Genomic DNA, 26,732 nt, shown 5'->3' with positions numbered 1-26,732 from the left:
GAATGGAATTGGTTTGTTAAACCGGGCTTCCATTTAACCCGACCCGATGCCCGCCCTGGAACCCGATATTTTCAGTCACTGCTTGTCAACGTTAACGACTGCCTTAATGCTTTTCACAACCATTCTCAGGCAATTATGCACGTGTTACGGCTGCCGACAGATGTTTTTCCTCTGCTGCATGTAGCTTGGAGATGGAAAGCCAAAAACGAAGAGATACGAACTTGAGAGTATAGTCCATGTGCGACTGGTGAGAACTCCTTCAATTTCCAAAACGTGGAAAGCCAGAAGCGAAAACGAGAATCAGGCAAAAGTTTCGTAAATGCAATCTTCCGCAGTATTCGCTCCCAATGCCGCTCCATTCTGGGTGAAATTTGGTCTGATAAGTAACGATGAACTCCACTTTCTTCCTTTTCAATATCCGGTGATCTCTAAAACTAGCCATGGTCGCCTCGTCTCGATCAGTCACCCCAGATGCGCAGGTAAGGTTGGTCCGGAAGAGGCCAAGTGGGCAGCTATGGTTGGTCCGGAAGAGAAAAAGCAGGGCAGAGGCTGGATTCACTTCGTCGGTATTGGCGGCTGTGGTCTCTCCGCCCTTGCCATGCTTGCTCTAAAGCAGGTTTTTTATACTGGAAATCGTCTTGTGATGTTTCAATCTACATTTATACTTTATTTGATTTAGTAGGTTGGTTGATTTCTTAGTTGGATGTAGCACTTCATGTTGTATGATGTGAGCTTATGCAGCCAATTCCATTGTTGCGTGAGAGAGTTACCCCATTGTTCAACCGTTCGGTAATTTGATAATTGGCATTTTTGCAGTATGTTGCTAATTTGTAAAATCATTACAAAATTTATACGCTTGTCAACTGTCGTTTCTATTTGCCATAATAACTCCGTCCCTGTTCCACTTATGTTTGTATTTACAGGTAAACAACTTTCTTCTTGTTAGTTTATTATTGCCTGCCCATATTCTTAAGCTTTGGGGAACAGTTTAAAATGATAAGGAGATAAAAAAATATGAAATGGGATAAGTGAGTCGTACGGGTTCAAAATTAGGAAGCAAACATGAAAATTTTGGGGAACCTTCATCAGATGCTGGTGAACCAAACAAGAAGCCATCTAGAAAATCATAAGATAACTAGAGAACATTAGTTGACATTTGAAAGAATTCATAATGATTTCCAGTTTCTAATTCAAAGGACTTATTAGAGTTTATTAATTTTAATGGTTGATAATTTTCAAATATCACAAAATGTAATGGGTTTGATTTTATTTGATTGGAACCCACCAGTTTTCTGTTATAATATACACAACATTTTTCCTATTTAGAACTTTCTGATGCATTTGATAAATGTTCCTGTGTTTTTTAATGAGTCATATGGGCCTAGGTGGATAATCAGGTATTTGTATTGTGAATTACAAGGGAATTTTTTCACTAGGTCTTTCCCATATTTATGCAACTGCTGTGTTGCCTCTCCTTTTACAAAGATCCATGGAATCAGGGCCTGCTCGCATTTTTTAATAAAGTTATAGGCATGTCGTATTTCAGCAAAGTTCTGTTGAAGTTCTTGAAACATTTCAAACATTTTCTAAGACTTCAAGATTGAGTTGTCAAAAGGAGCTATTGTCGAAATATTTTGAATACTTTTTGAAAGGTTCTCTGGGATCCATGGTTTGGAGCAGCTCTTCCATTTTCTAGGCTTTGGTGGAATTTATTGATGGATTTGATAGATACTTGGAATAAAATTGTCTCTTCTCAATGCCTATTGCAGGGCTTTAAGGTTAGTGGCTCAGACGTTATGTGGACCACATTTATGGATGGACTACAAGAAGCTGGGGCCCGATTATTCGTAGGTCATTCTGTATCTAATATACAGAGTGAAAATGGATCATGTCGACCTACAGAGGTTGTTGTTTCCAGTGCCATACCTCCAGACAACGAGGAGATTCTGCATGCAAATTCTGTTGGAATTCCAGTGTTTGTACCACAATATTTTCTTTCTCCGTTTCTTTCTTTGTTTGGTTCTGTGTATTTTGCTACATTAGCAATCTGGCTGAATGAAGTTATTGGGTTTATTAAGTTCAGAAGGTATTTGTGTTTGCCTAGAATATTCTGATCTCAGCACTTAAAAAGTCTTACCACTTGAAGAATGTCTCCCAAAAGTAGTGCATTTCTCCAGGAATCGCTTTGTCTAATGTTTCACTTCTTTTTGCACATCTTTCAAAGAATCTAAAGATTTACAAATTGTTGTAGTATTTCATGGGCTAAGAAGAACTCTTTCCATTTTCTTATTTTTTGCATGTAAATTGCCTGTTATTATTGATACATAAGTTTGCATTTTTTTACCAGTTATTAGTGTTTAATGCATGTGTGCTATTCAGGTATAAGAGAGACCATTGGTTGCAAAAGATAACAAAGCAGTACAGACTTCTGGCTATCAGTGGGACACATGGTAATCATGTAGTCCTCGTGGCAAAGCATTTTCATTGCAAGCTTTTATAATTAAGCTATTTAAAATATTTAAAAATAAAAAATAAAATCTCATTAGTAAGATCACTTATGTCAGTTGTTGCTATTACATGTGGACTCTTGATATAACAAAGCTTAATTGGAATGAAGATCTTTCTCTCGGTTTTAAATGCTGTTTGGTGTTTTTGCATAATGTGCTTATTGTGCTAGAAGTATTAATACATGGTTGTTTGCTGATTGTGCTTCAGTATTCATCTATTAGTTCTGACCTTGGTGTATCAGTGTTGAAATTATGGTGCTGAAGCATTTATGTGTGGCCTGCTTCGGGTTTTATTTATTTATTTATTTTTATCATGTGAGCCTTATGGAGATAGTTCTCTGAATTTACTGCTGGAGTGTTTGTTTTGAAAGGCAAAAGAAGTGGGGATTCAGTATTATGTTATGAGGGCTATTGATGTAATTTACTCAACAATCACTTAAAGCTGTTTAAGTAGAAGAGTCGAATTTTTTACCCTAACGAGTGCAGAACCAGCGTGCTCTACTCCTTTCTTTCCTTTCTATTCTTCTTCTTTTCTTTATCTTCTACAATTTTATATTCTTACTATCAAAACTCATAAGGTTCTAAACCACACAAGACTCCATATAATCAAACAATTACTTTGGGTTTTATGGACCTCCCTGTCCAAACTCTTTTTTGATACATAGATTTCATTACATGATGGCACTAGGAAACCTCAAACTCTAAACCCTAAGCTATTCTACCTCTTAACACAACTATCTTGACCCTTTTACACCCAATTTTTCTACACTACCCCTACATAAGGATAAATAAGAATACCTTGGAACTCTTCTTGCATGGCATCTATCACTGTTGGCTTATCCATTGTGAGTCCATCACTGATAAATATGTGATATATGACTTTTTTTCGCAAATCTGTGACACGGTTATGGGACTGTCAGTTGGCTGTGTTGTTCATCCTCTTTAGAGGATATTTTTCAAGAAAAAAATAGGGAATACAAAAAGTTGAAAGCACTAACAAAATGTCTTCTTGATTGATGCCATCAGGAAAGAGTACCACAAGTGCTCTGCTTGCGTATGTTTTAAAAGCAATGGGAGATAATCTCACAGCTGTAATTGGGGCCCATGTGCCACAGGTATCTCTTTTTATTTTTCAATGTTACATACCTTTCGAAAAAGAATAAAGATTGGTAGTGTCTACTTTTGGTTTGACATTCTATTAAGTATTTCATCCCGCTAATAGTTTTGCATATAAAATGGCACCAGAGTTATCTTGCTTGTATGAATGTGGTAGATAGTGAAACCCTTTAATCTATATTGGCAACTTAACAGACTGAGATTTTGTTTTCAGTTCTCAGGAGGGAATATTATCTCCGGGAGTGGTCTCAATTTTGTCTTAGAGGTGCCTCTATCTTCTCTAGTTTGTATTGAAAAAAGATTTAAGTTTGCATGTCATATTGTTTTCACTGTTGAACCATAGGTACAGGGACGAGCATGGTTGTCAATCACCTTTTCAGCATCTTTCCAAAAAATAAAATAAAACAATGTCTGACGTAAATGGCAATCTTGAATGTTTATCATACAATACAGGCTGATGAATATGATGGTTGCTTCCTTGGCCTGTCACCTTATCTTGCTGTCATAACAAGTGTGGAATGGGAGCATGTTGATCTCTTTCCAGATGAGGTTTGTTATCTTCTTTTTCTTTTGTCTTTCTTCCACAAAATTTCCGTGTCTGTAGATGGCCTGACTAGAAAGTAAAGGGAAACCAAATATGACCGTGGAGGAAAGACTTGAAGAAGGTTGACTCAAAAATGAAGATAACAAATGGTAGAGCAGAATGGAGAAAAGGGATTCCTTCCCAATACGGCTGGAGTAAAGGCTCTGATTATACTTTTTTTAAAGGAAAAAATACTGAAATTGTTCACATTTTATTTCTCAATACTTGCTTTTGCGGTGATAATTTTGACTAAACCACATTTGCCATTGACTAGGAAGCAGTAAAAGATGCATATAGGAGATTTATTCAGAAAATAAGGGTGGGCGGGCATCTCATCTTATGTGGGGATAGGTATATCTCTCCTTTTGTCATCCTTTGTGTTTGTACCTACATATTTCAGTGGTCTGAAGAACTGTACAACTAGCACAATTTTGTAAGAGAACCTTAAAATCCAAGGGTTTCTGCAACTTTGGCCTCAAAGGATCTTTTAATTTGGAGTTCTCTCTTTTAGAAAAAGGGCTTAAAAAGCTTGTCAAAATGTCCTAGTGACTCTTATTCAGAAAGTCAAATTCTAATTCTATTTTCGCTTTAGGCTAGGACAACAGCACAATTTTCATTCCAAAACTAGTTATCAAAGCTTTCTATCTTTAAAACCCCTTATAAAGCTTGTTGTGAGAAAATAATCTTAGGAGTATTTTGGTCATTTCGTATGATCAGATAATTTATATTATGGCACTATCTTGTTCAGCATATTTGATTTAGTCTATGTACAAACTTTTATATTCATGGGCAGAGTAGAATGGGAGTTACAAGAAAATAAATGTTTTCTATGTAAGAGGGGCATTTTTTTTTATTTCTGTAATTTATGACTTAAAACCCAATAAATAGCATTTGGGGTCGTGTACAACCCAACGCAGTTCATTCAGAGCTTTGCCCCCTTTTTTCTCTTTTTTCTTCTCTTTCTCTCTCTTCCTCTTCTCTCTCTATAGGTTTTTTACACTTTTTACGTGGTATCAAAGCAGTAATCGTTGTTGGGAGTGCATCTTAGCCAGAAAAACCTCTCTTTTTATCTTGACGACTTCACAAAATCAGGGTTTTTCAAATCTCCTCAGTGAGTTATTGGTAAAAATTCAGTATTTCTTCTTTTTCTTCTGCCATAACCCTAGGGTTACTGGTTCTATCATCCTTTAAAGGATTATTCATGACCTAAAAAGGGTTCTTTTTGAGTGATCTTGGGATGTGCATCAACTATCCCTAGACTAGTGCCTGCATCATCAACTTGTATGCTGATGTCAACCCTAATTGTGGTTTATTCTTGAAATATTTTTTATCTGATTGTTGTATGGTGTTGATTTGAGCACATACTACTTGCACACATCTCATTCCTGCCCTTACCCTAATTTTAACGAAGTGGGGCCCACATCTTTGAAATTTGTGAAAGTGTTTGAATATATTGAAATTGAATATTTGGTGACTCTATAGTTATTATATGGCTGATTTGGGTGAAGTTTATGTACCATCTAGAGATATGGGTGAATCTGATGGTAAAGAAGTTATCTTTATGACATCTGAAAAGTTGACAGGATCAAATTATCTCAATTGGACCAGATTAGTGAGAATGTTCTTGAAGGGCAGAAGAAAGACAAATTACATTCGAGATGACCCTCAAATCCCAACAACTGATGATTGGGAAGCTGAAGACAACCAAGTTATGACTTGGATTGTCAAAAGTATTGATTCAACATTGAGGAATCAAGTGATGCATTGTGCAACTGTAAAGGTTATGTGGGTTTCTTTGGAGTACTTGTATGCTCAAGAAAGCGACTTATCCAGATTGTATGAATTGTACACCAATTTCTTTGGTCTTAAAAGGAGTAACAAGAGCATTTGTGGGACTCTAGCAGGAAATTAACGTGTATTATCCATTCACTACAGATGAGTAGGAATTGAGGAAACAACATAACCAACTACTTTGGCGAAGTTCCTTGATGGTCTAGGTGGTGAGTTTGACAGTGTTAAGGCACAAATCCTAGCTTTCGAAGAAGTACCTTCGTTACCATCTACTTTCAATAGAATTGTGAGGGTTGAAACAACTTTGGTATCCAAAGAAGAAAAAAGGGTGTAAGGTGACAAATGCTGTTGTACTTAATACTTTGAGCCCTAGTCCTAGCCCAATAGACTCATCTCGAGGCTGGACATGTTTTGGGAGAAGTAGGGGTAGAGATAGTTCATGCAGATGTCGAGGCAGAGGTGATGTTAAGTCCGAGAGGAAGTGTGTCCATTGTGGGTAAAATAACCATTACTCTGATAGGTGTTGGATAAAGTTTGGAAAATTTGTCTGGGTACACTCTACTAGTCATGAGACCAGTGGAACAGTATCAAAGGTTGTTGCTCCTCTCTCTTTAGGGGGAGTTGATGAGATACAACAACTATTTTAACAACAAATTATGTAGTGCCTAGCTCAATTATCAGTTGGTTCATCTTCAACATCCATAGTTCATGCTCCTACTCCTACTGCTACTGCTATTCTGGCTACTTCAGGTATGTCCACTCTTCATATGTCCTCTTCTCCTGCCTGGGTCATCAATTCCGGAGCTACTGCTCACATGTCAGGTATGCTATCCTTGTTTTCTAACATGAAAGAATCATCACATATAAAACAAAGTAAACTCAGCTGATGGGTCCGTTTCCTCACTTCAGGGTGTTGGTATTGTTATCACTGCATCCTTCTTGTCTCCTTTGTCTGCTTTACTAGTTCCTAAATTTCTCTTAAATTTGTTGTCAGTGAGGCAGTTAACTAAGTCTATGAATTGTTCTTTGACGTTTTATCCTACTTGTTGGAAGATATGATGTAATTAGGGTGACACTAATGTAATTAGTTTTTTATGGTTTTTGTCTCTTCTTCACTCTTATTAGGGTGAAGGGGATAATTGTAATCTTAGTACTTTTGATATCTATAAATACAACTTAAGGGGGAGGGTTTGAACTAAGTCCAAGACCCTAATTTCTTCCTCTTTTTCTCTCATGTATTCTCTTCTCTCTGTTCTCTCTTGGACATGTATCATATTCTCTCCTCTCTCTTTCTTTTCTCTCCTCTCTCTTTCTTTTCTCTCTTCTCTCTTCTTTCTTCTTCCTTCTCTCTTTTGCCTAAAGTTATTATCTATGGAATCCTGAAAATCAACATGGTATTAGAGCAGAGAAAGATCTGAGCTGAAAAAGGAGATGAAGATGGAGAAAAATAGGGGAAATTAGCGTCTTGGACTTAGTTCAAACCCTCCCCCTTTAGTTGTATTTATAGATATAAAAAATACTAATATTACAGTTATACCCTTCACCCTAGTAAGAGTGAAGAAGAGATAAAAAACATAATCTAATTACATCAATGCCACCCTAATTACACCATATCTTTCAACACTATGCATTGTCTATTTCAAGACCACGTGACGAAGAGGACGATTGGTTCTGCTCATGAGAGAGATGGTTTGTATTATTTGGAGAGCCCCTTGTCAAACATGCACTTTATACATCTGCTACCCCATTCTAGTGGCATATGCAATTACATCATCTCTTGCCTACAAAACTGATTTCAAGACTTTCCAGAATTTCCTTCTAGTCTTACTTTTCAGTGCGAGTCATGTCAGCTGGGCAAGTATCATCGGAGCTCCTTTCCAACCTCAAATCATAAGACGAGTCAACTTTTTGAGGTAATTCATTCAGATGTTTGGAGTCTTTGTCCTGTAACTAGTTTGTTTGGTTTTAAGTACTTTATTTCATTTATTGATGATTTCAGTAGGTGTACATGGGTCTACCTCCTTTAGGAGAAGTCTGAAGCTTTTGATGTATCAAAATTTTTTTACAATTTTTTTTGAAACAAAGAATCAGTTTTCAGCCTCTATTCATATTCAGCATATTGATAATGGTCTTGAATTTATGAATCACTAGTTTGATAAGTTTTGTCAAAATCAAGGGATCATTCATCAAACTTCATGTGTGTTTACTCCATAACAAAATGGAGTCACATAGCATTAAAATCATCATCTACTAGAAGTAGCTCGCATTATGATGCTGCGAATATGAAGGTTCCTAAGCACTATTAGGGTGAACAATGCTTACTGTTAGGAATTAGGCGGCCTAATTCAATACTAACGAGAGCAATAATAATAAAAAAAGAAGTAATAATCAAGCACGAAAACACAAGATTTATACAAGTTTGCCTCAAGGTGAGACTACGTCCTGCCTTCTACAACTGCAATAATTTTGCCGATCCACGTACCGACTCTGTGTAAGGAGTTAATTAGACTCCACAACTTAACTCTTATTGCATGCTACTTGATCAATAGGATGCCTTCATCTGTCCTTGAAGGTAAAATTCCCATTTAGATTTTGTTGCCTTCAGCTCCATTGTTTTCAATTTTTCTTTGTATCTTTGGATGTGTTTGTTTTACTCATGTTTTGGGATCATCCAAAGACAAGTTTTCTCCTCGTACAGTTAAGTGTTTTTGCCCATCTACTAGAAAAACTTTTGTATTCACAGATGTCACATTCTTTGAAGATACTCCATTTTTTGAGTCTACTACCTCCATTGATATACCATCTTCTTTCCCAGTTTTTGAGTCAGTTATTCCTCTGCCGGTTGATGATTGTCTTGGACCTAAAACAAAATTCCATTGTTGAGAAACCCTTGCAATTATATCAGTGTCGACAAGTGCATCCCTCTCAATCTATGTCTTCCTCTCTCATTCCAGATCATGACTCATCTCTGTCTCATGATCTTGAGGTAAGTGATCTACACCTACCAATTGCTTTAAGGAAAGGTGTTCAGAAAGGTACTCGTCATCTGTTGTCTCATTTTGTATCATATGATCATTTGTCTGACAACTACAAAAACTTTGCATTTTGTATTTCTGCTTGCACTATTCTTTCTTCAGTGTAGGATGCTATGTCCTCTCCTCAGTCGAAGCAAGCCATGGATGCTGAGATGGTTGCTCTATTAGAGCGAGGAACCTGACAACTATGTGAGTTACCTTCAGATGCTGCAATGGTTGGTTGTAAATAGGTGTATACAATCAAATACAAAACCGATGACTCGGTTGAGAGGTATAAAGCTCGTCTGGTGGCCAAAGGATACACACAAATTTATGGTGTAAATGTTTTTGACACTTTCTCTCTAGTTGCTCGATTGTCTTCAGTACGCATTCTTATATCTATTGTTGTTACTCAGGGTTGGCCCTTATGCCAGTTAGACAAAGAATACCTTTCTGTACGGTGATCTTGAAGAAGAAGTTTACATGGAGTAACCTTTGGGGTATGTTGCTCAGGGGGAGATGCACATGGTATGTAGACTCAAGAAAACAATTTATGGCCTGAAACAAAGCCCTTGTGCTTGGTTTGTAAATTTTAGCCAAGTAGTGATATCTATGGGTTTCTCTAGGAGCCACTGCGATCATTCACTGTTTGTCATGGAAAGGCCTTCGGAGATCAATGTTTTGATTGTATATGTAGATGGTATTTTATTGTCCGCTAGTGATTCCTCTGGTATTGAAGAAGTTAAAAGGCTACTTGCTACTCACTTCCAAATCAAGGACTTGGGAGCATTAAAATATTTTTTGGGTGTCAAAGTTACAAAAAGCAAAGGACCGATGCTATCTCAAATAAAGTATATAACCAATATGCTACAAGAGTATGGATTATTGGGAGCTAAACCGGTAGATACTCTAATGGAAATTGGACTCAATCTGCACGATGACCAAAGTGTAGAATTGAATGATAAAACATTGTATAGGAGACTAGTTGGGAAGCTTATATATGCCACTGTTATGCGCCTAAATATATCTTTTGCAATGAGTGTAATAAGTCAGTTTATGGAACACCCATGGAAGATCCATCTCGAAGCAGCTCAGAGGATCTTGAGATATCTCAAGGGAGCACCAGGGAAAGGTATTTTCTTTAAAAATAATGGCCACTTGAAAATTGAGGCTTTCTCTGATGTAGATTATGTTGGGTCAAAGCTAGACAGAAAATCAACTATAGGCTATTGTGTCTTTCTGGGTTGCAACTTTATCAGCTAGTAGAGTAAGAAGCAAAATGTGGTAGCTAGATCCAACGCAGAATCGGAATACAGAGCTATGACACATATTGTTAGCGAGCTCATGTGGGTGGGATCAGTTTCTAAGGAGTTAGGCTTCCATCAGAATGAAGCCATGACTATGTTTTGTGATAACCAGCCCACTATATTTATTGCCAGCTATGTAGTTTTTCTTTTTTTTGAAATGATGCTGAATTTTATTATGAGAGCTCAAACGAGCTGATTACACTAGGGGAAACCTTCCCAAACAATGAGAGAATGCTGGGAGGTTCCGAATTTTGCCAATTTATCAGCCAAAGAATTGGTTGATCTAGGAACGAGGTCCCAATTACAATAAATGGATGACACAATGTCAGCAATATAATCAATGATTGGCCAGTGGCGCCAAAGAGGGGAGCTTTCTTTTGAACACCAGCTGATGACAGCCTTTGAATCACCTTCAATAATCAGCTTGCCATGGAACCGTTCTTTAAAGATTTGGAGGTCGAACAGAAGAGCACTCACTTCAGCAGTATTTGAATCAGCGATACCCTCCGGCCCTGCATAGGATAAAATAGGGTCTCCACTGCTATCTGTGAAAACACCACCAGCAATCTAGTTTTTCATGAGAGAACAAAACATATAAAGGTAGATTTGCAATTTTGTTAGAGATGCTGTGATGAAGAAAGATGGGATCACCCCCTATGTCCGATCAGCTGATCAACTTAGAGATGTTTTCACCAAGGCATTAGGGAAGCGTGAATTCATAAACTTATGTGACAAGCTGGGCCTCATGGATATGTATGTTCCAGTTTGAGGGGGAGTGAGAAAATCATCTTAGGGGTATTTTGGTCATTTTACATGATCACATAATTTATATTATGGCACTATCTTGTTCATCATGTAGACACAGTAGAATGGGAGTTATAAGGAAATAAGTGTTTTCTATGTAAGAGGGGCATTTGTTGTCATTTCTGTAATTTATGACTTAAAACCTAATAAATAGCATTGGGGATCGTGCACAACCCCAACACAGTTCATTCAGAGCTTTGCCTCCTTTTCTCTCTTCTTCCTCTCTTTCTCTCTCTTCCTCTTCTCTCTCTCTAGGTTTTTCACACTTTTTACACTTGTCTTCCTTGTCGGTCGTGTCTTGCATTACACCCAAATTTTGTAGTAAATTGGAATTGAAAGACATAAAATTTCTAGCTAAAAAATATGTGAAGTTTGGGAATCATAGCAAAGAGACTTGAAGATGGTCTTTACCACCTTTTAAGGATCTACATCAGACATTTCTATAAAATAGATGCTATTCACCATAAATTATGTTCTTGTTAATTATACTTTCTAAGAATTTTCTTCTAGAAAATTGTTCTTGGTTAGTTATGCTTTTATAGAATGTTCTTTTGTAGAAAACATGTTTCTTAGATATTTCAAAAACTTTCCATGCGTTAAATGGGATGGATGGGCTTTAGTGTAATTCTTTGTTTAGGAAACCTTATCCTAAACAATGCAAGAGTTTGTTCCTATATATCCTTGAAATATAGCGTTGATACCTAAATATCCTTGTATTGTCAGCATAACTGTACTTTGTTTGGCCAATTGCATGAAAAAGACTAAATATGCCTTAATATTAGGACTTTTCTTTGTCGTAAACTTATGAGCCATTCAATGTGTGTCTATACAAGTGATGTAGGATTCACCTAATAATCATGTTGTGAAATTGGGTCCAAGGCCTATCCCAAAATGACTAGCCATCTTAGGAAACTTCTTTCCCAACTAATAAACTCAACATATTTGTTCTCACTAATCCATTTGGGACTATTCTTTTAACATTCCCCCTCACATGTAGGCCCTTTGGGCTCTTACATGTGGATAATTTGGGTGGGGTCCCACATATGAGTATCTGCTCTGATACCATGTTAAGTTGGGTTCAAGGCCTATCCCAAAATGACTAATCACCTTAAGAAACCTCTTTACCAATTAATAAACTTAAGATATTTGATCTCACTAATCCATGTGGGACTATTCCTTAACACATGTAATAACATACTACTCATCATTTTGATGGTGGTCATTAGATGGGTTAGATGTCACTTTTGTACCCCAAATCAAATTAATTGCCATTCCACATCAAAGAAAATTCATATTTTATGGGGGTATTTTTGTCTTTTCTCATGCCAATGATAGAGTAAACTAAAGGAATCTAATGGTAGGGATATGTTGGTATCTTTTGCTGATATGTGAGAGTATTTAGAGGTCATATAATTTACTGAGCTTTTCTCATAAAAAATATATTTACAGAGTTATATAGGTTTTTTTTGCAATATTTCAGAGGTATGTTAGTGATTAACCTAATATACAAATACGTCCATCTTGATATTCCTTGAAGGTTATGCATGGGATGGCAGGATGGCTGAAATATGCGATTGTTGGCACATTGCTTATCTATTATGATATCCTTCAGTTTGCCAAATCGTGTCTCTTTGCATATGACAACTGAGGGACAAGGGATCACATCCAGTGCTTGTATCCTGGCTTAGTAGGCATATGTGAGAAGAAATATTATTATTCATTTAGAGAGTTTAGTCTGATCCCCTAACAAGATTTTGATTGAAATGGAGCTTCAGTGCTGTGGCAATGTCTTTGTTCTATGAAACGAAGAACAAGGTTTTCTCAGAGAAGGAGCATCCGGTGCCAAGTTCAGAATTATCCAACTTGGGGTATAAGATAACAACGTACGGAACATCACTTCTGCATGAGTGGAGTGCATCTTCTGTCATGCCAAATTCAGAAGGAGGTTCTGATTACGTACTGGTGAGTTTTCTTGTTGTCCTGTATAATCCCACATTGATCCAGAATTAGAAAGATCCTTTGTTGCTTACTTGGGAAGAAGTTTTTAAACTTTGGCTAGCTATTTAGAGATGGACCCAACTTTTGCATCTGCTATGATTACATTATTTGCATCTGTTATGGTTCTGCGTACAGGAGTTTTGGTATGTGCTTATTTGAATTTGCATGTTTTCTGTAGTACATGTGTATCAACTGCAGTCATGACATTGATCAATTACGAAAATTGTGTGATGCAGCCAAAACTGTAATTAATCATATTCCTTCTGTACCTCACATTTCCAGTATGTTATTAGAATAGCTTGAGTCACAATAGAATTCTGATTTCGTCTATTGGACTGGTAACCTTCTCCAGATTATCCAATAAGTGAGGGCTATATTGTTTATATTCTCAAATTATGTACTGCATGCAGTTCTCTTTTTTTGTTTGTATTCCTCTCTGCGGATTATGAAACAGTTAAAAATTTATGAATTATTTCAATTGTAAATTTCCTGCAGCATCACTGGGGATGTCCAGTTGGAGAGATCAGCATTCAACTACCTGGAGTACACAACATTCTTAATTCATTAGCAGTTAAGTGTAGAGCCACTGCCACTCTTAATAGTTGTATAATGTTGGACATATGCAGACTTTCTAATTATGATGAAAGTTTTTATTTATTTATTTATTAGTTATTATTAAATACTTATGATGATAATACTATTAAAAAAAAGTTGCAATGACACTATCACCTTTTCAAAAGAAAAAGAAAACTATTGATGACATTGTGAAAAGTGGCTGATAATTGCTGATAGGGGTACACCATACCTTAGATGATGGATTAGGTCCTTTATGTCAAAATAATGAATGTCTGTCCAGTTTGATGGGAGATCATTGTCCTTTTGACTTGCAAATGGATGATATGTGTGGTCTAAACCTAAACCAGGGATCTTTTGTAGCCTTAATGAATTTTCTTTTATCAATATCATGTGGTAAAGCTATACTGCCATGATTTTGTGTTAGTTTTTGCAGAAGTGTCTGATACATTAATATCTAAAATATCCTACTGAGCAAATTGTATCTCTCAACAAGTTTTTTTATATGGGAAGTAATGATGTTATCTTTAAGTTGGTGGACTGGATTTGCTAACAGATGTGACTAACATGGTTCGGGAGCCTATTTCTTTAAGAGTTAGATCTGTGAAGTTCCAGAGATCAAGCCCCTATTGATCATTCAAGAACATTGTTCACTTCTCCGCAGCCCACATTCATTTTCCTTAGTTGATACACTTTATACTCATAGAATTCATCCTTACTGTCCCATCTCTCCACCCCCTAACAATAATAATAATAATAATAGTAATAATAATAATAGTAACAACAATAATAATAATAATAATAATAATAATTAGTATTCATCCTCAAAAAGAAATTTTTTGAAATAAAATGTGAGGGCTAGTGACTAAAATGTCTGTGAAGCTGATTAACCCAGTCATATTGCAGAATGGTAAATTTACAATTTTTTGGGCATAAATTTTTAAACTGTAAGGATGATCCGAACAGCCATGTTTTTGATAAATGTGTCCCCTATTGTATCGCATGATGATTTTGACCCTTACTAGCACAAGCGAGCCACTTGCCCATTTATTAAATATCGGGTGCGCTGTGCATGCTGTTCTTTTGTTGGTTATGGGCCCAGCTGAAATTATCTAACTGAGAAACTATCTTCCAGAAAAGGCTAGATGGAAGTATTGGGGATGGGGCTGGGAGTTTTCTCTGTCATTCTGAAGTTTTTCAATTTTGGTTCAGGATTCTGTAAAGCTTGCTAGATCTCAAGGAAATCATTATTTATCAATCAGATGAATATTTTTTAATCTAACCTTCACAAAGTTTGTGTCTTCAATACATGCCAAGCATACAGTTTCTAAAAGTGTTTATTGTCCTTGTTAAGTTTTGCATATGCAACATCTCCATAGAGGACCAACCTCCAAATTTTTCTTGACCACCTCTCTAGACTCGCACTCATTAGAATTACTTGAATTCTCTTGCCTATGCAATGAACTGTACCACCTTACTTTTCAATTGTGTGCAGGAAACAAATTTTTTGAGGACAATTTTGTATGTCAGTTGCAACAATGAAATGCGGCATACTAAAATTGCTTTTAGACCAAGTGATCATATAGGGCTTTAGTTTAAACTCTTAATATTTACTACTGGTCCAAAGTGCAAAATGAAGGGGGGTTTCCTTCATGTAGGTACACAATGAGTATAAGCTCTGATGAATGATGATGTTTACGACTGCCATATCCTAATGCTTCATGATACTAGACAAACCAGAAAATGTATATATAGAATCTGTGGATTCAATCAGCTACCAAAACTGGCACCATTCTGATTCTGAGTTGCAGGTAATTGCTACTGTGGCAACTTTAGCGGAAGAAGATTCTCATATTTATGAGACAATCGACTCATTAAAATTGCACTTGAAGAGCTTCCAGGGTGTCTCTAGGCGATTTGAGATGATTGGTAGAATCTTTGGCTGCCACATATATGATGATTATGCTCACCATCCTACAGAGATTCGAGCATCCCTTCAAGCAGCACGCCAAATGTTTCCATTTCAGCCTCTATGGGTGGTTTTTCAACCCCATACTTACAGGTTTTTCTCCAAAATATGCATACAAAATTCCTTGAGAAAAATCATGAGAATCTGCATATGGAATATATAGTAGTACCCTTTCCTTGCATTTCTTTTCTTGAAGTTGCATCTCTTTCCCTGTTTGCCATATATATCATCTTTGTATATGAATGTGGAAAAAACCTGAACTTATGAAGCATCCAAATATTTTCTGACGTTGGAATTGTGACGAGAGAAATTGGCTTCCTGTCTGATTGTAACTGAAACTCCTATAAAATGCAGCCGTCTATTTGCATTAATGAAGGAATTTGCCATTGCCCTTCAAGATGCAGACCATGTAATTGTTACAGAGGTGTTTTCTTAGTGGACCTTGCTCTTTTTCCCTGATTATGGCATTCACATTTTTGTTACTTATGTTTAGAATTATGAATACCAGATTTATGCTTCTAGAGAAAGGAACATTTGGAACGTCTCTGGGGGAGACTTGGTAACCTGCATCATGAACACTCCATCGGAATACATTCCAAACATGGTAACATCTTGAAAGCATATTATTGAAAAACATCTACAGGGGTATTTTGGTTATTTTACCTTATCTTTGTTTATATGTCTCGATGTAATCTTGTTCTGTATGTCCAACTATGTCTATGGACCAAGTTTCATTTAAAGAAGATACGTAGAATAGGAGATATAGAGAATTAGGGTTTTCACTTTAAGTAAGGGCATTTTTTTGTAAATTATACTCAACTCTTATTATAAATAGAGGTTGGGGGACGTGCATGTCCCTCAATGCAGATCAGTTTCACTTCTCTCATCTCCACTTTCTCTCCCTCTCATTCTCTCTCCAACCCTCTCTTCTTAACTTTTTCATGGTATTAGAGCAATAGATCACATCTATGAAGATTTTTTGTCAAGTTTTTCATCCTTTTGAAGCAGACGTCTACATAAAGGAATGGTCTTTATCCAATTCTTCGGTCATTGGTTAGTAAAAATCCAATTTTTTCTCCTTTTCTCTCTGCCATAATCCTAGGGTTACTATTTCTACTGTTCTAAGAACAGATTCTGATGTTCTAAACTGCCCAGGAGAGGTTTTTTAAGTTGATCTTGAGATGTGAGCAAACTTCCAGACCTCTCACTGCTGATTTCATCTTCTGCATCTGCTGATGTCAGTCCTAGTGCTGCTCTCAGTGCACTGTATCTTCTGGAATTTGATCCTTGTGTTGGATCTTTTGGATTTCTTGACCTGCACACATCATCTATTTGCCCTAACTGTGATTTTAGGTGGTGGGACCCACTTAAGCTGGTTGATTTGAATCTTTTTGGAAGTTTTATTTGATCTATTTGGTATTCTTATAAATCTGATATGGCTGAATTTGGTGTAGTTTACACTCATCTAAAGAACCATATACTCCTGATGATAAGGATATTATTACTATCACCTCTGAAAAGTTGAATGGTGATAACTACCTTACTTAGTGCAAATCTGTTAAAATGTACTTAAAGAGCATAAAAAAAACTTAAATTCATTAGGGATGACCCTCCTGTCCCTCAAGATGATGATTGGGAGGCTAAAGACAGTCAAGTGAGGATTTGGATTGTCAACAACATGGAATCTAATATTAGGAGCCAAGCTTTGCAACTGCCAAAGTCATGTGGCTGTCTTTGGAAGTTCTGTATGGACAAGAGAGCAATCTTTACAGGGTTTGTGAACTATATACAAATTTCTTTGGCTTGAAAAGGGGTGATAGAACTGTGATGGAATATTATAGTTCTTTTCTGAGTATTCGGCTGGAGATCAATGTCTTTCATCCATTTACTACAGATGAATAGGAACTCCGAAAACAGCAAAGTCAACTCCTTGTGGCAAAATTTCTAGATGGTTTGGGTGCTGAATTTGAACACAAAATTTGGCTCTGATGAAGAACCTAACCTCTCTACTACCTTTTTTTTTTTAAATGATGCTGATTTTTATGAAGACAAGCTCAAAAAAGCCAATTACAGAGGGAAGCTTTCCCAAACAATGAGAGATTGTTGGGAAATTCGGAACCTCTCTACTACCTTTAGTAGGGTACAAAGAGCTGAAAAGACTGTTGCGCCTAAAACTAGAAAAGATACCAAAGAGGGTGAAGGCATCCAAAGGACGCATGGGGACTGGCAGAGGCAGAGGCAGAGATAACTTAGGTAGAGGATGAAGCTGAGGAGATGGTAAATCTGAGCACAAGTGCGTTCATTGTTGATGCACAAGTCAGGTGGCTATGTCCATGAATTGCTCTCTAACCTTTTATACTACTCATTGTTTCTTATAGGATCTTGTGATGAGGAAGATGATTGGTTCCGCTCGTGAGAGATGGAAATTATACTATCTGGACAACCACAACCCAGATAATACTTTGCATGCACTAAACACAACTGATTCACTTCTTCACTGGCATCTCAGACTCAGTCATCCATCTCCTGCAAAACTGATTCAAGTAGTTCCAAACTTTCCTTCTATGTCAATTGGGCAAGCATCAATAGAGCTCTTTTCCTGTTTCATCTCATAAGACAAGTAATTTTTTTGAGTTTGTCCACTTAGATGTCTGGGGTCCTTGTCCTGTAATTAGTCAATTTGGTCATAGGTATTTTATTTCGTTTATTGATGATTTTAGTAGATGTACTTGGATTTATTTCATGCGAGAAAAATTTGGAGCCTTTGATGTATTTTAACTATTTTATAATGAAATAAAGAATCAGTTTGCAACCTCTATCCATATCTTGCATACAAACAATGGTCTTGAGTTTTTGAACCGTAAATTTGACTCTTTTTGTTAGTTGCAAAGAATCATTTATCAAACTTCTTGTGTGTTCACTCCACAACAAAATGGAGTTGTTGAACGCAAGAATCATCACTTACTTGAGGTAGTGCTCACTATGTTAATTCATATGAATGTAAGAATGTTGTCTTCTGCTCTGGATGACATGATTCCCATTTACATTGTTTTACCCACTGCACCTTTTTTTTTCCTGTATCACCTCGTGTGTTTGGGTGTGTATGTTTTGCACATATCTTTGATCCCTCCAAGGATAAATTGTCTCCTCTACTGTTAAATGTGTATTTCTAGGATATTCTTGGAAAAAAAAATGATATAAGTGTTACTGTCCATCTTTCTTCCAAGATGCTTCATTTTTTGAATCTTCCAAGTCTGAGTCAGTTCCACATGAATCTTCTGTACCTAGTCTGGTTATTCCTATTCCAATTGATGAATGTGTTTTGACTTCACGTGATGCTCATGAATGTGTTCCGACTTCATGTGATGCTCCTACTGAGAAACCACTACAGGTATAGCAACGCCGCCAACAACCATCTCATCCTGCTCCAAACCCCCTACTCACACCAAACCATGATTCTTCATCAACTTCTGATCCTGAGGTAAGTGATCTTCACCTTCCTATCGCTCTGTGGAATGATGTTCGCAAAGATATTCACCACCCTTTATCTCACTTTGTCTCTTTTGATACCTTGTCTGTTAATTATCATAAGTTTGTTTTGTCCATCTCCACTTGCACTATTCCTTCTTTAGTGCAGGATGCTTTGTTGACTTCTCATTGGAAGAAAGCCATGGATGTTGAGATAGAAGTGCTAATTGATAGGGGGACTTGGAAGTTAAGTGATTTACTTCCAAGTGCTGCTATGGTTGGCTGTCGATTTGTCTATACTGTTAAATATAACTTTGATGGATCTGTTGAACGATATAAGGTATGTCTTGTTGCCAAAGGATATGCTCAGACCTTTGGTGTGGAAGTTTTTGAGATTTTTCTCCGATTGCCCGATTGTCTTTTGTTCGCATACTCATTTCTGTTGTAGTCCATCAAAGCTGGTCTCTGTTTCAACTGGATATTAAAAATGCCTTCTTATATGGTGATTGAGGAGGAAGTCTATATGGAGCAACCTCTAGTGTATGTTGCTCAGGGAGAGACACATAGGGAATGTCGACTCAAGAAGACCCTTTATTACTTAAAACAGCGGCCACAAGGATGGTTTGAGAAATTTAATCAAGTGGTTATATCCATGGGATGTCGTAGAAGCCACTATGATCACTCACTATTTATTATAAAACAATTGTCTGGAATTATTAACTTATTGGTGTATATAGATGATATCATCCTATCATGGAGTGACAGATCAGGCATTGAAAAAGTTAAATCCCATTTGGTGAATCACTTTCAAACTAAAGATCTTGGGTATTGAAGTTGCAAGAAGCAAGGAGGGAAAGACTCTAACTTAAAGGAATTATGTCACTGATATGCTTCAAGAGTATGGACTTCTGGGGGTCAAACCTGTTGATACACCTATAGAAGTAGGACTTGATCTTCATGATGATCAAAGTCTAGAAATGAAAGATAAAACAATGTATCAGAGACTAGTAGGCAAACTCACTTATGCTATAGTTTTATTTTAAATAATGTTGTCATTTATGCTACAGTTACTAGACCAGATATCTCATTTGCCGTCAATGTAGTGAGTCAGTTCATGGAGCATCCACGTAAGATTCACCTAGAGGTTGCATAGAGAATCTTGAGATATCTAAAAGGAGTACCAGGAAAAGGTCTCCTTTTTAAACCTAATAATCACTTGAGGATCGAGGCTTTATTTGATGTTGACTATGCAGGTCCCAAGCTTCACAAAAAATCAACTATTGGATACTATGTATTTGTGTGAGGAAATCTAGTTAGCTAGAAGAGTAAAAAGCAGAATGTTGTTACTCGGTCCAATGCAAAAGCTGAATATAGAGCAATGGCCTACACCGTCAGTGAGCTAATATGGGTATAATCTATTTTCTAGGAATTAGGCCTCTATCAAAAGGATCCTATGACTATGCATTGTGATAACTAGGCAACAATCTTCATTGCAAGTAATCCAGTCTTTCATGAAAAGACGAAATATATAGAGGTAGATTGTCATTTCATCCAGGATGTAGTAATGAGGAAAGAGGTAACCACTCCATATGTTCGGTCTAGTGATCAACTTGGCGATATCTTAACTAAAACATTGGGAAATTATGAATTTCTGAACTTTTGTGACAAACTGGGACTATTTGACATATACTCTCCAATTTGAGGGAAAATATTGAAAAACAAGTATAGGGGCATTTTGGTCATTTTATCTTATTGTTATTTATATGTCTTTATGTAATCTTGTTTTGTACGTCCCACTATGTCTATGGACCAAGTTTCATATAAAGAGGACAAGTAGAATAGGGGATATAGAGAATTAAGGTTTTCACATAAGGGCATTTTTGTAAATTGTACTCAACTCTTATTGTAAATAGAGGTTGGGGGCGTGTAGGTCCCCCAACACAGATCAGTTTCACTTCTCTCATCTCCACTTTCTCTCCCTCACATTCTCTCTCTTTTCACATATAATTTTAGGTATTAATGGTTATGGTATTTCTCGTTGGTGAGCTTTACTTAAGCTCAAAACCTTACTACAATACAATATCCCATTAGTGCAATGAAAAATCATATGAACTAGTGTCATGGATTTGTAGTCAACAAGGTACCCAGATAAGATGATAATATTATGTATTGCGAAGGCTGCATAACTTGGAATGACAAAACTGTCTTCGGATGGCCTTGATCAAGGAATGCTTTTTTTTTTTTTTTCTGTTAATTTTGTGGGTAGATCATGCATTTTTGAGTGGACGAATTCTCTGCTTTCTTGCTCTTGGGTTCTTTGTGTTTGTTCTCACGATGGTATGCAAAGGCAATGCCTGATTATTATTTTTGCCTAGGTAATTTCTGAATACAGATCTCTTAGAATTCTTATTTTCAGGCAATGCTTGATTATTATTTTTTCTAGGGTAATTTTTAAATATGGCCCTCTTAGGTTCCTTATTTTCAAGTATGACCATCTAGGTGCAGTATTTCCAATGGTTCAGTTACATCTCACTAATGAAGGTTATATATGTCCTCTAAATTTCAATCATAAGGCTATACTTGGAGGCACTCTTATCTTTTCATCTAGACTGCCTTATTTGAATGATGGTGTTAAGTGATCTATATTTGGAAGCTGCCTTTTCATTTATTATGTTTGCTTGTGAGAATATGGTTATGTTTTTATCTTGCAGTTGCTTTCTCTCTGGTCTCATGTACGAGTCCTATCATCTATGATTTATCCTACTGCAAATTTTTGTCTGGTTCTTACTTGAGTTGTGGCATGATTTGTTAGGTAGATGTTGTCAGTAAGTTGGAGCTTAAGATATCCTCCACTGATGAAGAAATCGTCATTTTAATTATGGGTGCAGGTATTCAGTTTCTATCACTGCTGCAACTAGTCTATAAGTGTTAAACCTGACTTGAACTCGATCCATGCCAATTTGCTCTCGTCTTCCAGTTGTCGAGCTTAGGCTTTATCTTTATTTACTCTTCTGTAGATAAACATTATATATTAACTCCACTTGAAAGGACCTATATAAAATAAGCTCTGATACGAGGGCAAAAGTGTAGATTGAACTTTGAATAAAGTCTGTAAATTTCAGCAAGTTCAGCTCTTTTTTGTAACCCAATTTGTTTGACTGTTCCAAGTTCTCAGGATTCGTACTAATGCTTGCATCTGTTGGTGATCAGGTGATATCAACTCTTTAGGCCCCACTCTTCTGAAAAATTTGCAGCAGAGAAGTAAGAAGGCATCTTCCACATAAATCTCCTATTTATTTGGCCATCCTGGTTACGGTCATAAGGCAGGCAGAAAGAGTGCAAAGGGAAGATATTAATGGTATTAAGGTTGTTTTCGTCTTTCTTTTAGAATTGTTACTTTAGTCTTTTTATTAATTTCAAATGTTACGAGGGGCATATTTAGCACTTTATGTAAGGGGAGCGATAGCTTTATTAATTTTAAATGTAATAAGTGTTAGCAATTAGATGTTCTAATTTAATACTAACGAGAGCAATAATAATCGTAGAAGAAGAAATAATCAAACACAAAAAACACAAGATTTATACAGATTATCTATAAGTAAGACTACGTCTTGTCTTATGCCATTGTAATAATTCACTATGATGATGAAATAGTTTACAAGAAAAATTGCACACTTCAAGTGTTTTTCTTTAACCTTTGTTAGTCGTAAATAATGACTTTTCTCGATGATAACCCGATCTATTAGGGCAATTGTAATACTAGTGTGAAATCTTCAAATTATCCTTAATGAAAGGATAATTAATATATCGTGGATTTCTTGGGGTTTTCCCGCCCCCCTTCCAATTCCCACGGTGACCTTACTTCGAAGGTCGATCTGTGTGTGTAAGGTGTTAATTAAGTTTCACAATTTAAGAATAAAGTAAAATATTTTTAGTTTCTACATTCTCCTTATATATGTTTTATAATTAAAAACAGAGAAGTAAAATTATCTATCAATCTATTTCCTAGATGGGTTAGCCAATAAGTTTTCTGTTTGATTGAATTTTTGAATCTATAAAATGGCTTTATATGTAACACATAAATCTACTTTTGCCTAATGAATGAAATTCTAGCGTTTGTTTTTTTGTTAAATAAAATTTATCTTGTATATTTTTCTTCAAAAATTTTACTTTTGGTGTTTCAAGAGGAAGTTTTCAACTTAATCATTCTTTAAAATTCTTGTATGCACTTAAAAAGAGGACGGTACCTTTACACACTTTCCACTATGTAAACACCCTCCATGTGCAAAGTCGTGAAGAGTTTCAACTCAACTAAACCTCTCCTCTCTCTCTTTCCCTCCCTCTTGAGTTTGTGAGCTCTGTCTACAAGAAATTCTCTTGAGTTGAGTAGCTTTCTTGCTCCAAAGAAAATCAAGTGCTTCTAAAATTTTTAAATTAGTTAAACTTCATATAAAATCAAAACATTTTGAATAATAAATATTTGATAACTGATAACTAAGAGGAGTTTTAATTTGTTCAAATGTGTATAAATCAATTCACAATGAACGTGGGAAATCAACAAAGTTGCTAAAAAGTTTGGTCCGTATTTCCATAAAATCAATACACAAGTAAATAAAAGGTTTTTTTTTACCAAATTACCCATTTTAAAAAAACTTGTTTCGATAAATGACATAACTTTGAACTTATTTTGAAAAATACCCAACTTTGACTGGTCCACTGTACACGTGTACAGTCAAAGGTGACACGTAAGCTTTGACTGATTATATGTTGCCATGTCATCAACACTACGTGAGTAGATAGACACATCAAGTGCCACATCACCATTCTGACATGCCATCTGCCAGGTAAGATGCCACATCATCTAGCGCCATGTAAGCCCTCACTTCTTCTTTTTTTTCGTTCTCTCTCCCCGCTCGATCTTTCTCCTCTCTTCTCCTCTCACCCTCTCGCCATGCCAGCTGCCGCTGCTCCCCACTGATGCCCTGCTGCCACCGCTATGCCTCGCCCTCGCCCTCGACGCCCCCTCTCAACCCAGACTTCATCTCAGCCACATCTCTCACTCTTCTTTTCTGTTCATCCTCTTACCGCCCCTTTCTCAAAACCGAAGCCTATCATTTCATCTCCTCGCCGCCCCCTCTCTCAAAACCGAACCCTATAATTTCCTCTCAGCGCCCCCTCTCTTATACCCTATCATTTCACTCTCTCGCCACCCCTTCTCTCAAAATCGAAGCCTTACTCACCCTCCAAACCCAAATTTGAATTTCAGAAGCCGATTTAGCAGAGAGATTTTTTAGGGCTTTTGTTAGTTGAATCTAATTATTGTGTTTAATTATAATGTTGATTTGAATTTAGGTGTTTAATTACTGCATTGATATTTTTGTGATTTACTGTTTAATTTCTGATTTTATGTTAATGAAATTTCTGTCAATTGCATATAAATTAAAATTATTGTAAAGTTTAATTGAAACTTGATTGAATTTCCCTCTCCGTATTTATTAATTTTATGTATTTTAGTTTATGGATTCCTATGCCATTGAATGTTGTATTTTCTGAAGTTGCTAGTTTAATTTTAGTTTAATTTTCTAATTTATGAAGTTGCAGTTTACTCTATTGAGAAAAGATTTACAGGATTTTTAGTTGCTAGTTGTTATTAAATAAATTTGACTTGTCATGGAATGATCATGCCATGTGGTGAGGAGATCTGGGTGTTATAAATATCCACGACATGGGTTTCTTTTGTTTTGTTTATGTTCTTGTGTTTGCCCTAGTTACTAGGATGGGTACAAAGTCTGATTAAGAGTAGGTTGGGTAATGGAGAGTAGGTTGAATCTAGTTCAAACTAGGCTGAGTCACCTGTATGGGCATCCATTAGCCAACGAAACCCGAGCCCCATCACTAACGAGGTACGGTTTGAAGTGACTGCGAAGTCATATGGGGCTCTACCATGGCTATTTGGTGAATTTGGACTTAGGTGTGTTTTTGCATTGTTAGGACTAGTCATGTGCTATAGAATTAGTTTGATTAATTTTTAAATATTGTAGAATGTTGTTGAATAATTTGGAAGTGTTATGGAATGATTTTGCTATGTGATGAGGAGATTCGGGTGTTATAAATAACCACCATATGATATTTTTTTTTGTGTATGTTTTATTGAGTTTCCATGTGTCCCTAGGGATAGGTAGAGAGTCTGATCAAGAGTAGGTTGGATAATGCAGGGTGGGTTGTCTCTAGTTCAAACTAGGCTTAGTTGCCTGCATAGGCATCCATTAGCTAACGAAACCCAACCCCCATCACTGACGAGGTACGCTTCGTAGTGACTGCGAAGTCATATGGGGCTCTACCAGGGGTGTTCGATGAATTTGGCTTTGGTGTGTTTTTCTTTTTTTAGGACTAGTCATCTGCTATAAAATTAGTTTGATTAATTTTTAAATGTTGTAGAATGTTGTTGAATAATTTTGAAGTGTTATGGAATGATTTTGCCATGTGGTGAGGAGATTCGGTTGTTATAAATAACCACCATATGGTATTTTTTTTGTTTATGTTTTATTGAGTTTCCACGTGTCCCTAGGGATAGGTAGAGAGTCTGATTAAGAGTAGGTTGGGTAATGGAGGGTGGGTTGTGTCTAGTTCAAACTAGGATGAGTCGCCTGCAGGGGCATCCATTAGCCAACGAAACCTGACCCCCATCACTGACGAGGTACGGTTCGTAGTGACTGCGAAGTCATATGGGGCTCTGCTATGGGTGTTTGATGAATTTAGGTGTGTTTTTGCATTGTTAGGACTAGTCATTTACTATAGACTTAGTTTGATTAATTTTTAAATGTTGTTGAATAATTTTGAAGTGCTATAGAATGATTTTACCATGTGGTGAGGAGATTTGGGTGTTATAAATAACCACCACATGGTATTTTTTTGTCTATGTTTTTTTGAGTTTTCATGTGTCCCTAGGGATGGGTAGAGAATTTGATTAAGAGGTTGGGTAATGGAGGGTGGGTTGTGTCCAGTTCAAACTATGTTGAGTCGCTTGTAGGGGCATCCATTAGCTAATGAAACCCGACCCCCATCATTGATGAAGTACGGTTCGTAGTGACTGCGAAGTCATATGGGGCTCTACCAGGGGTGTTCGGTGAATTTGGACTTAGGTGTGTTTTTGCATTGTTAGGACTAGTCACCTGATATAGAATTAGTTCGATTAATTTTTAAATATTGTCGAATAATTTTGAAATGCTATAGAATAATTTTACCATGTGGTGAGGAGATTCAAGTGTTATAAATAACCACCACATGGTATTTTTTTTTGTCTATGTTTTATTGAGTTTCCATGTCTCCCTAGGGATGGGTAGAAAGTCTGATTAAGAGTAGGTTGGGTAATGGAGGATGGGTTGTGTCCAGTTCAAACTGGGCTGAGTTGCCTGCAGGGGCGTCCATTAGCCAACTAAACCCGGCCCCCATGACTAACGAGGTATGGTTCTTAGTGACTGCGAAGTCATATGGGGTTCTACCAGGGATATTCGATGATTTTATTTGATTTGTCAAACTCAGATAGCACTTCCACTTTGCGATTTTATTTTTATATCACTGCATTTGATCTCCACAAAGAAT

General features: G+C 36.6%; 1 protein-coding gene across 3 annotated transcripts; it reads left to right on the top strand.

Moving 5' to 3' along the window:
* Positions 1 to 134: 134 nt before the first annotated feature.
* Positions 135 to 22,675, top strand: LOC137948683 (uncharacterized). 3 transcript variants are annotated; one of them, XM_068794811.1, is made up of 14 exons: positions 135 to 616; positions 1,770 to 1,975; positions 2,380 to 2,450; positions 3,534 to 3,622; positions 3,838 to 3,888; positions 4,077 to 4,172; positions 4,481 to 4,557; positions 12,898 to 13,084; positions 13,616 to 13,690; positions 15,505 to 15,755; positions 16,017 to 16,086; positions 16,171 to 16,266; positions 21,947 to 22,018; positions 22,341 to 22,675. In XM_068794811.1, exons 1-13 carry the CDS (start codon positions 320 to 322, stop codon positions 22,004 to 22,006), a joined length of 1,626 nt encoding a protein of 541 aa, XP_068650912.1. In that variant the 5' UTR covers positions 135 to 319; the 3' UTR covers positions 22,007 to 22,018; positions 22,341 to 22,675. The 3 variants fall into 3 exon arrangements, with proteins under 3 accessions (XP_068650912.1, XP_068650911.1, XP_068650913.1); XM_068794810.1 differs by having other exon boundaries at positions 21,943 to 22,018; XM_068794812.1 differs by lacking the exon at positions 135 to 616 and having other exon boundaries at positions 1,258 to 1,979; positions 21,943 to 22,018.
* The last annotated feature ends 4,057 nt before the right edge of the window (positions 22,676 to 26,732 follow it).

The sequence above is a fragment of the Aristolochia californica genome, unplaced genomic scaffold (genome assembly GCF_029961685.1).
Source record: "Aristolochia californica isolate CCGP_79_NKW_82.1479 unplaced genomic scaffold, dmAriCali1.0.hap1 SCAF_13, whole genome shotgun sequence".
NCBI lineage: Eukaryota > Viridiplantae > Streptophyta > Magnoliopsida > Piperales > Aristolochiaceae > Aristolochia > Aristolochia californica.
This window is presented reverse-complemented; position numbering and strand designations above follow the sequence as displayed.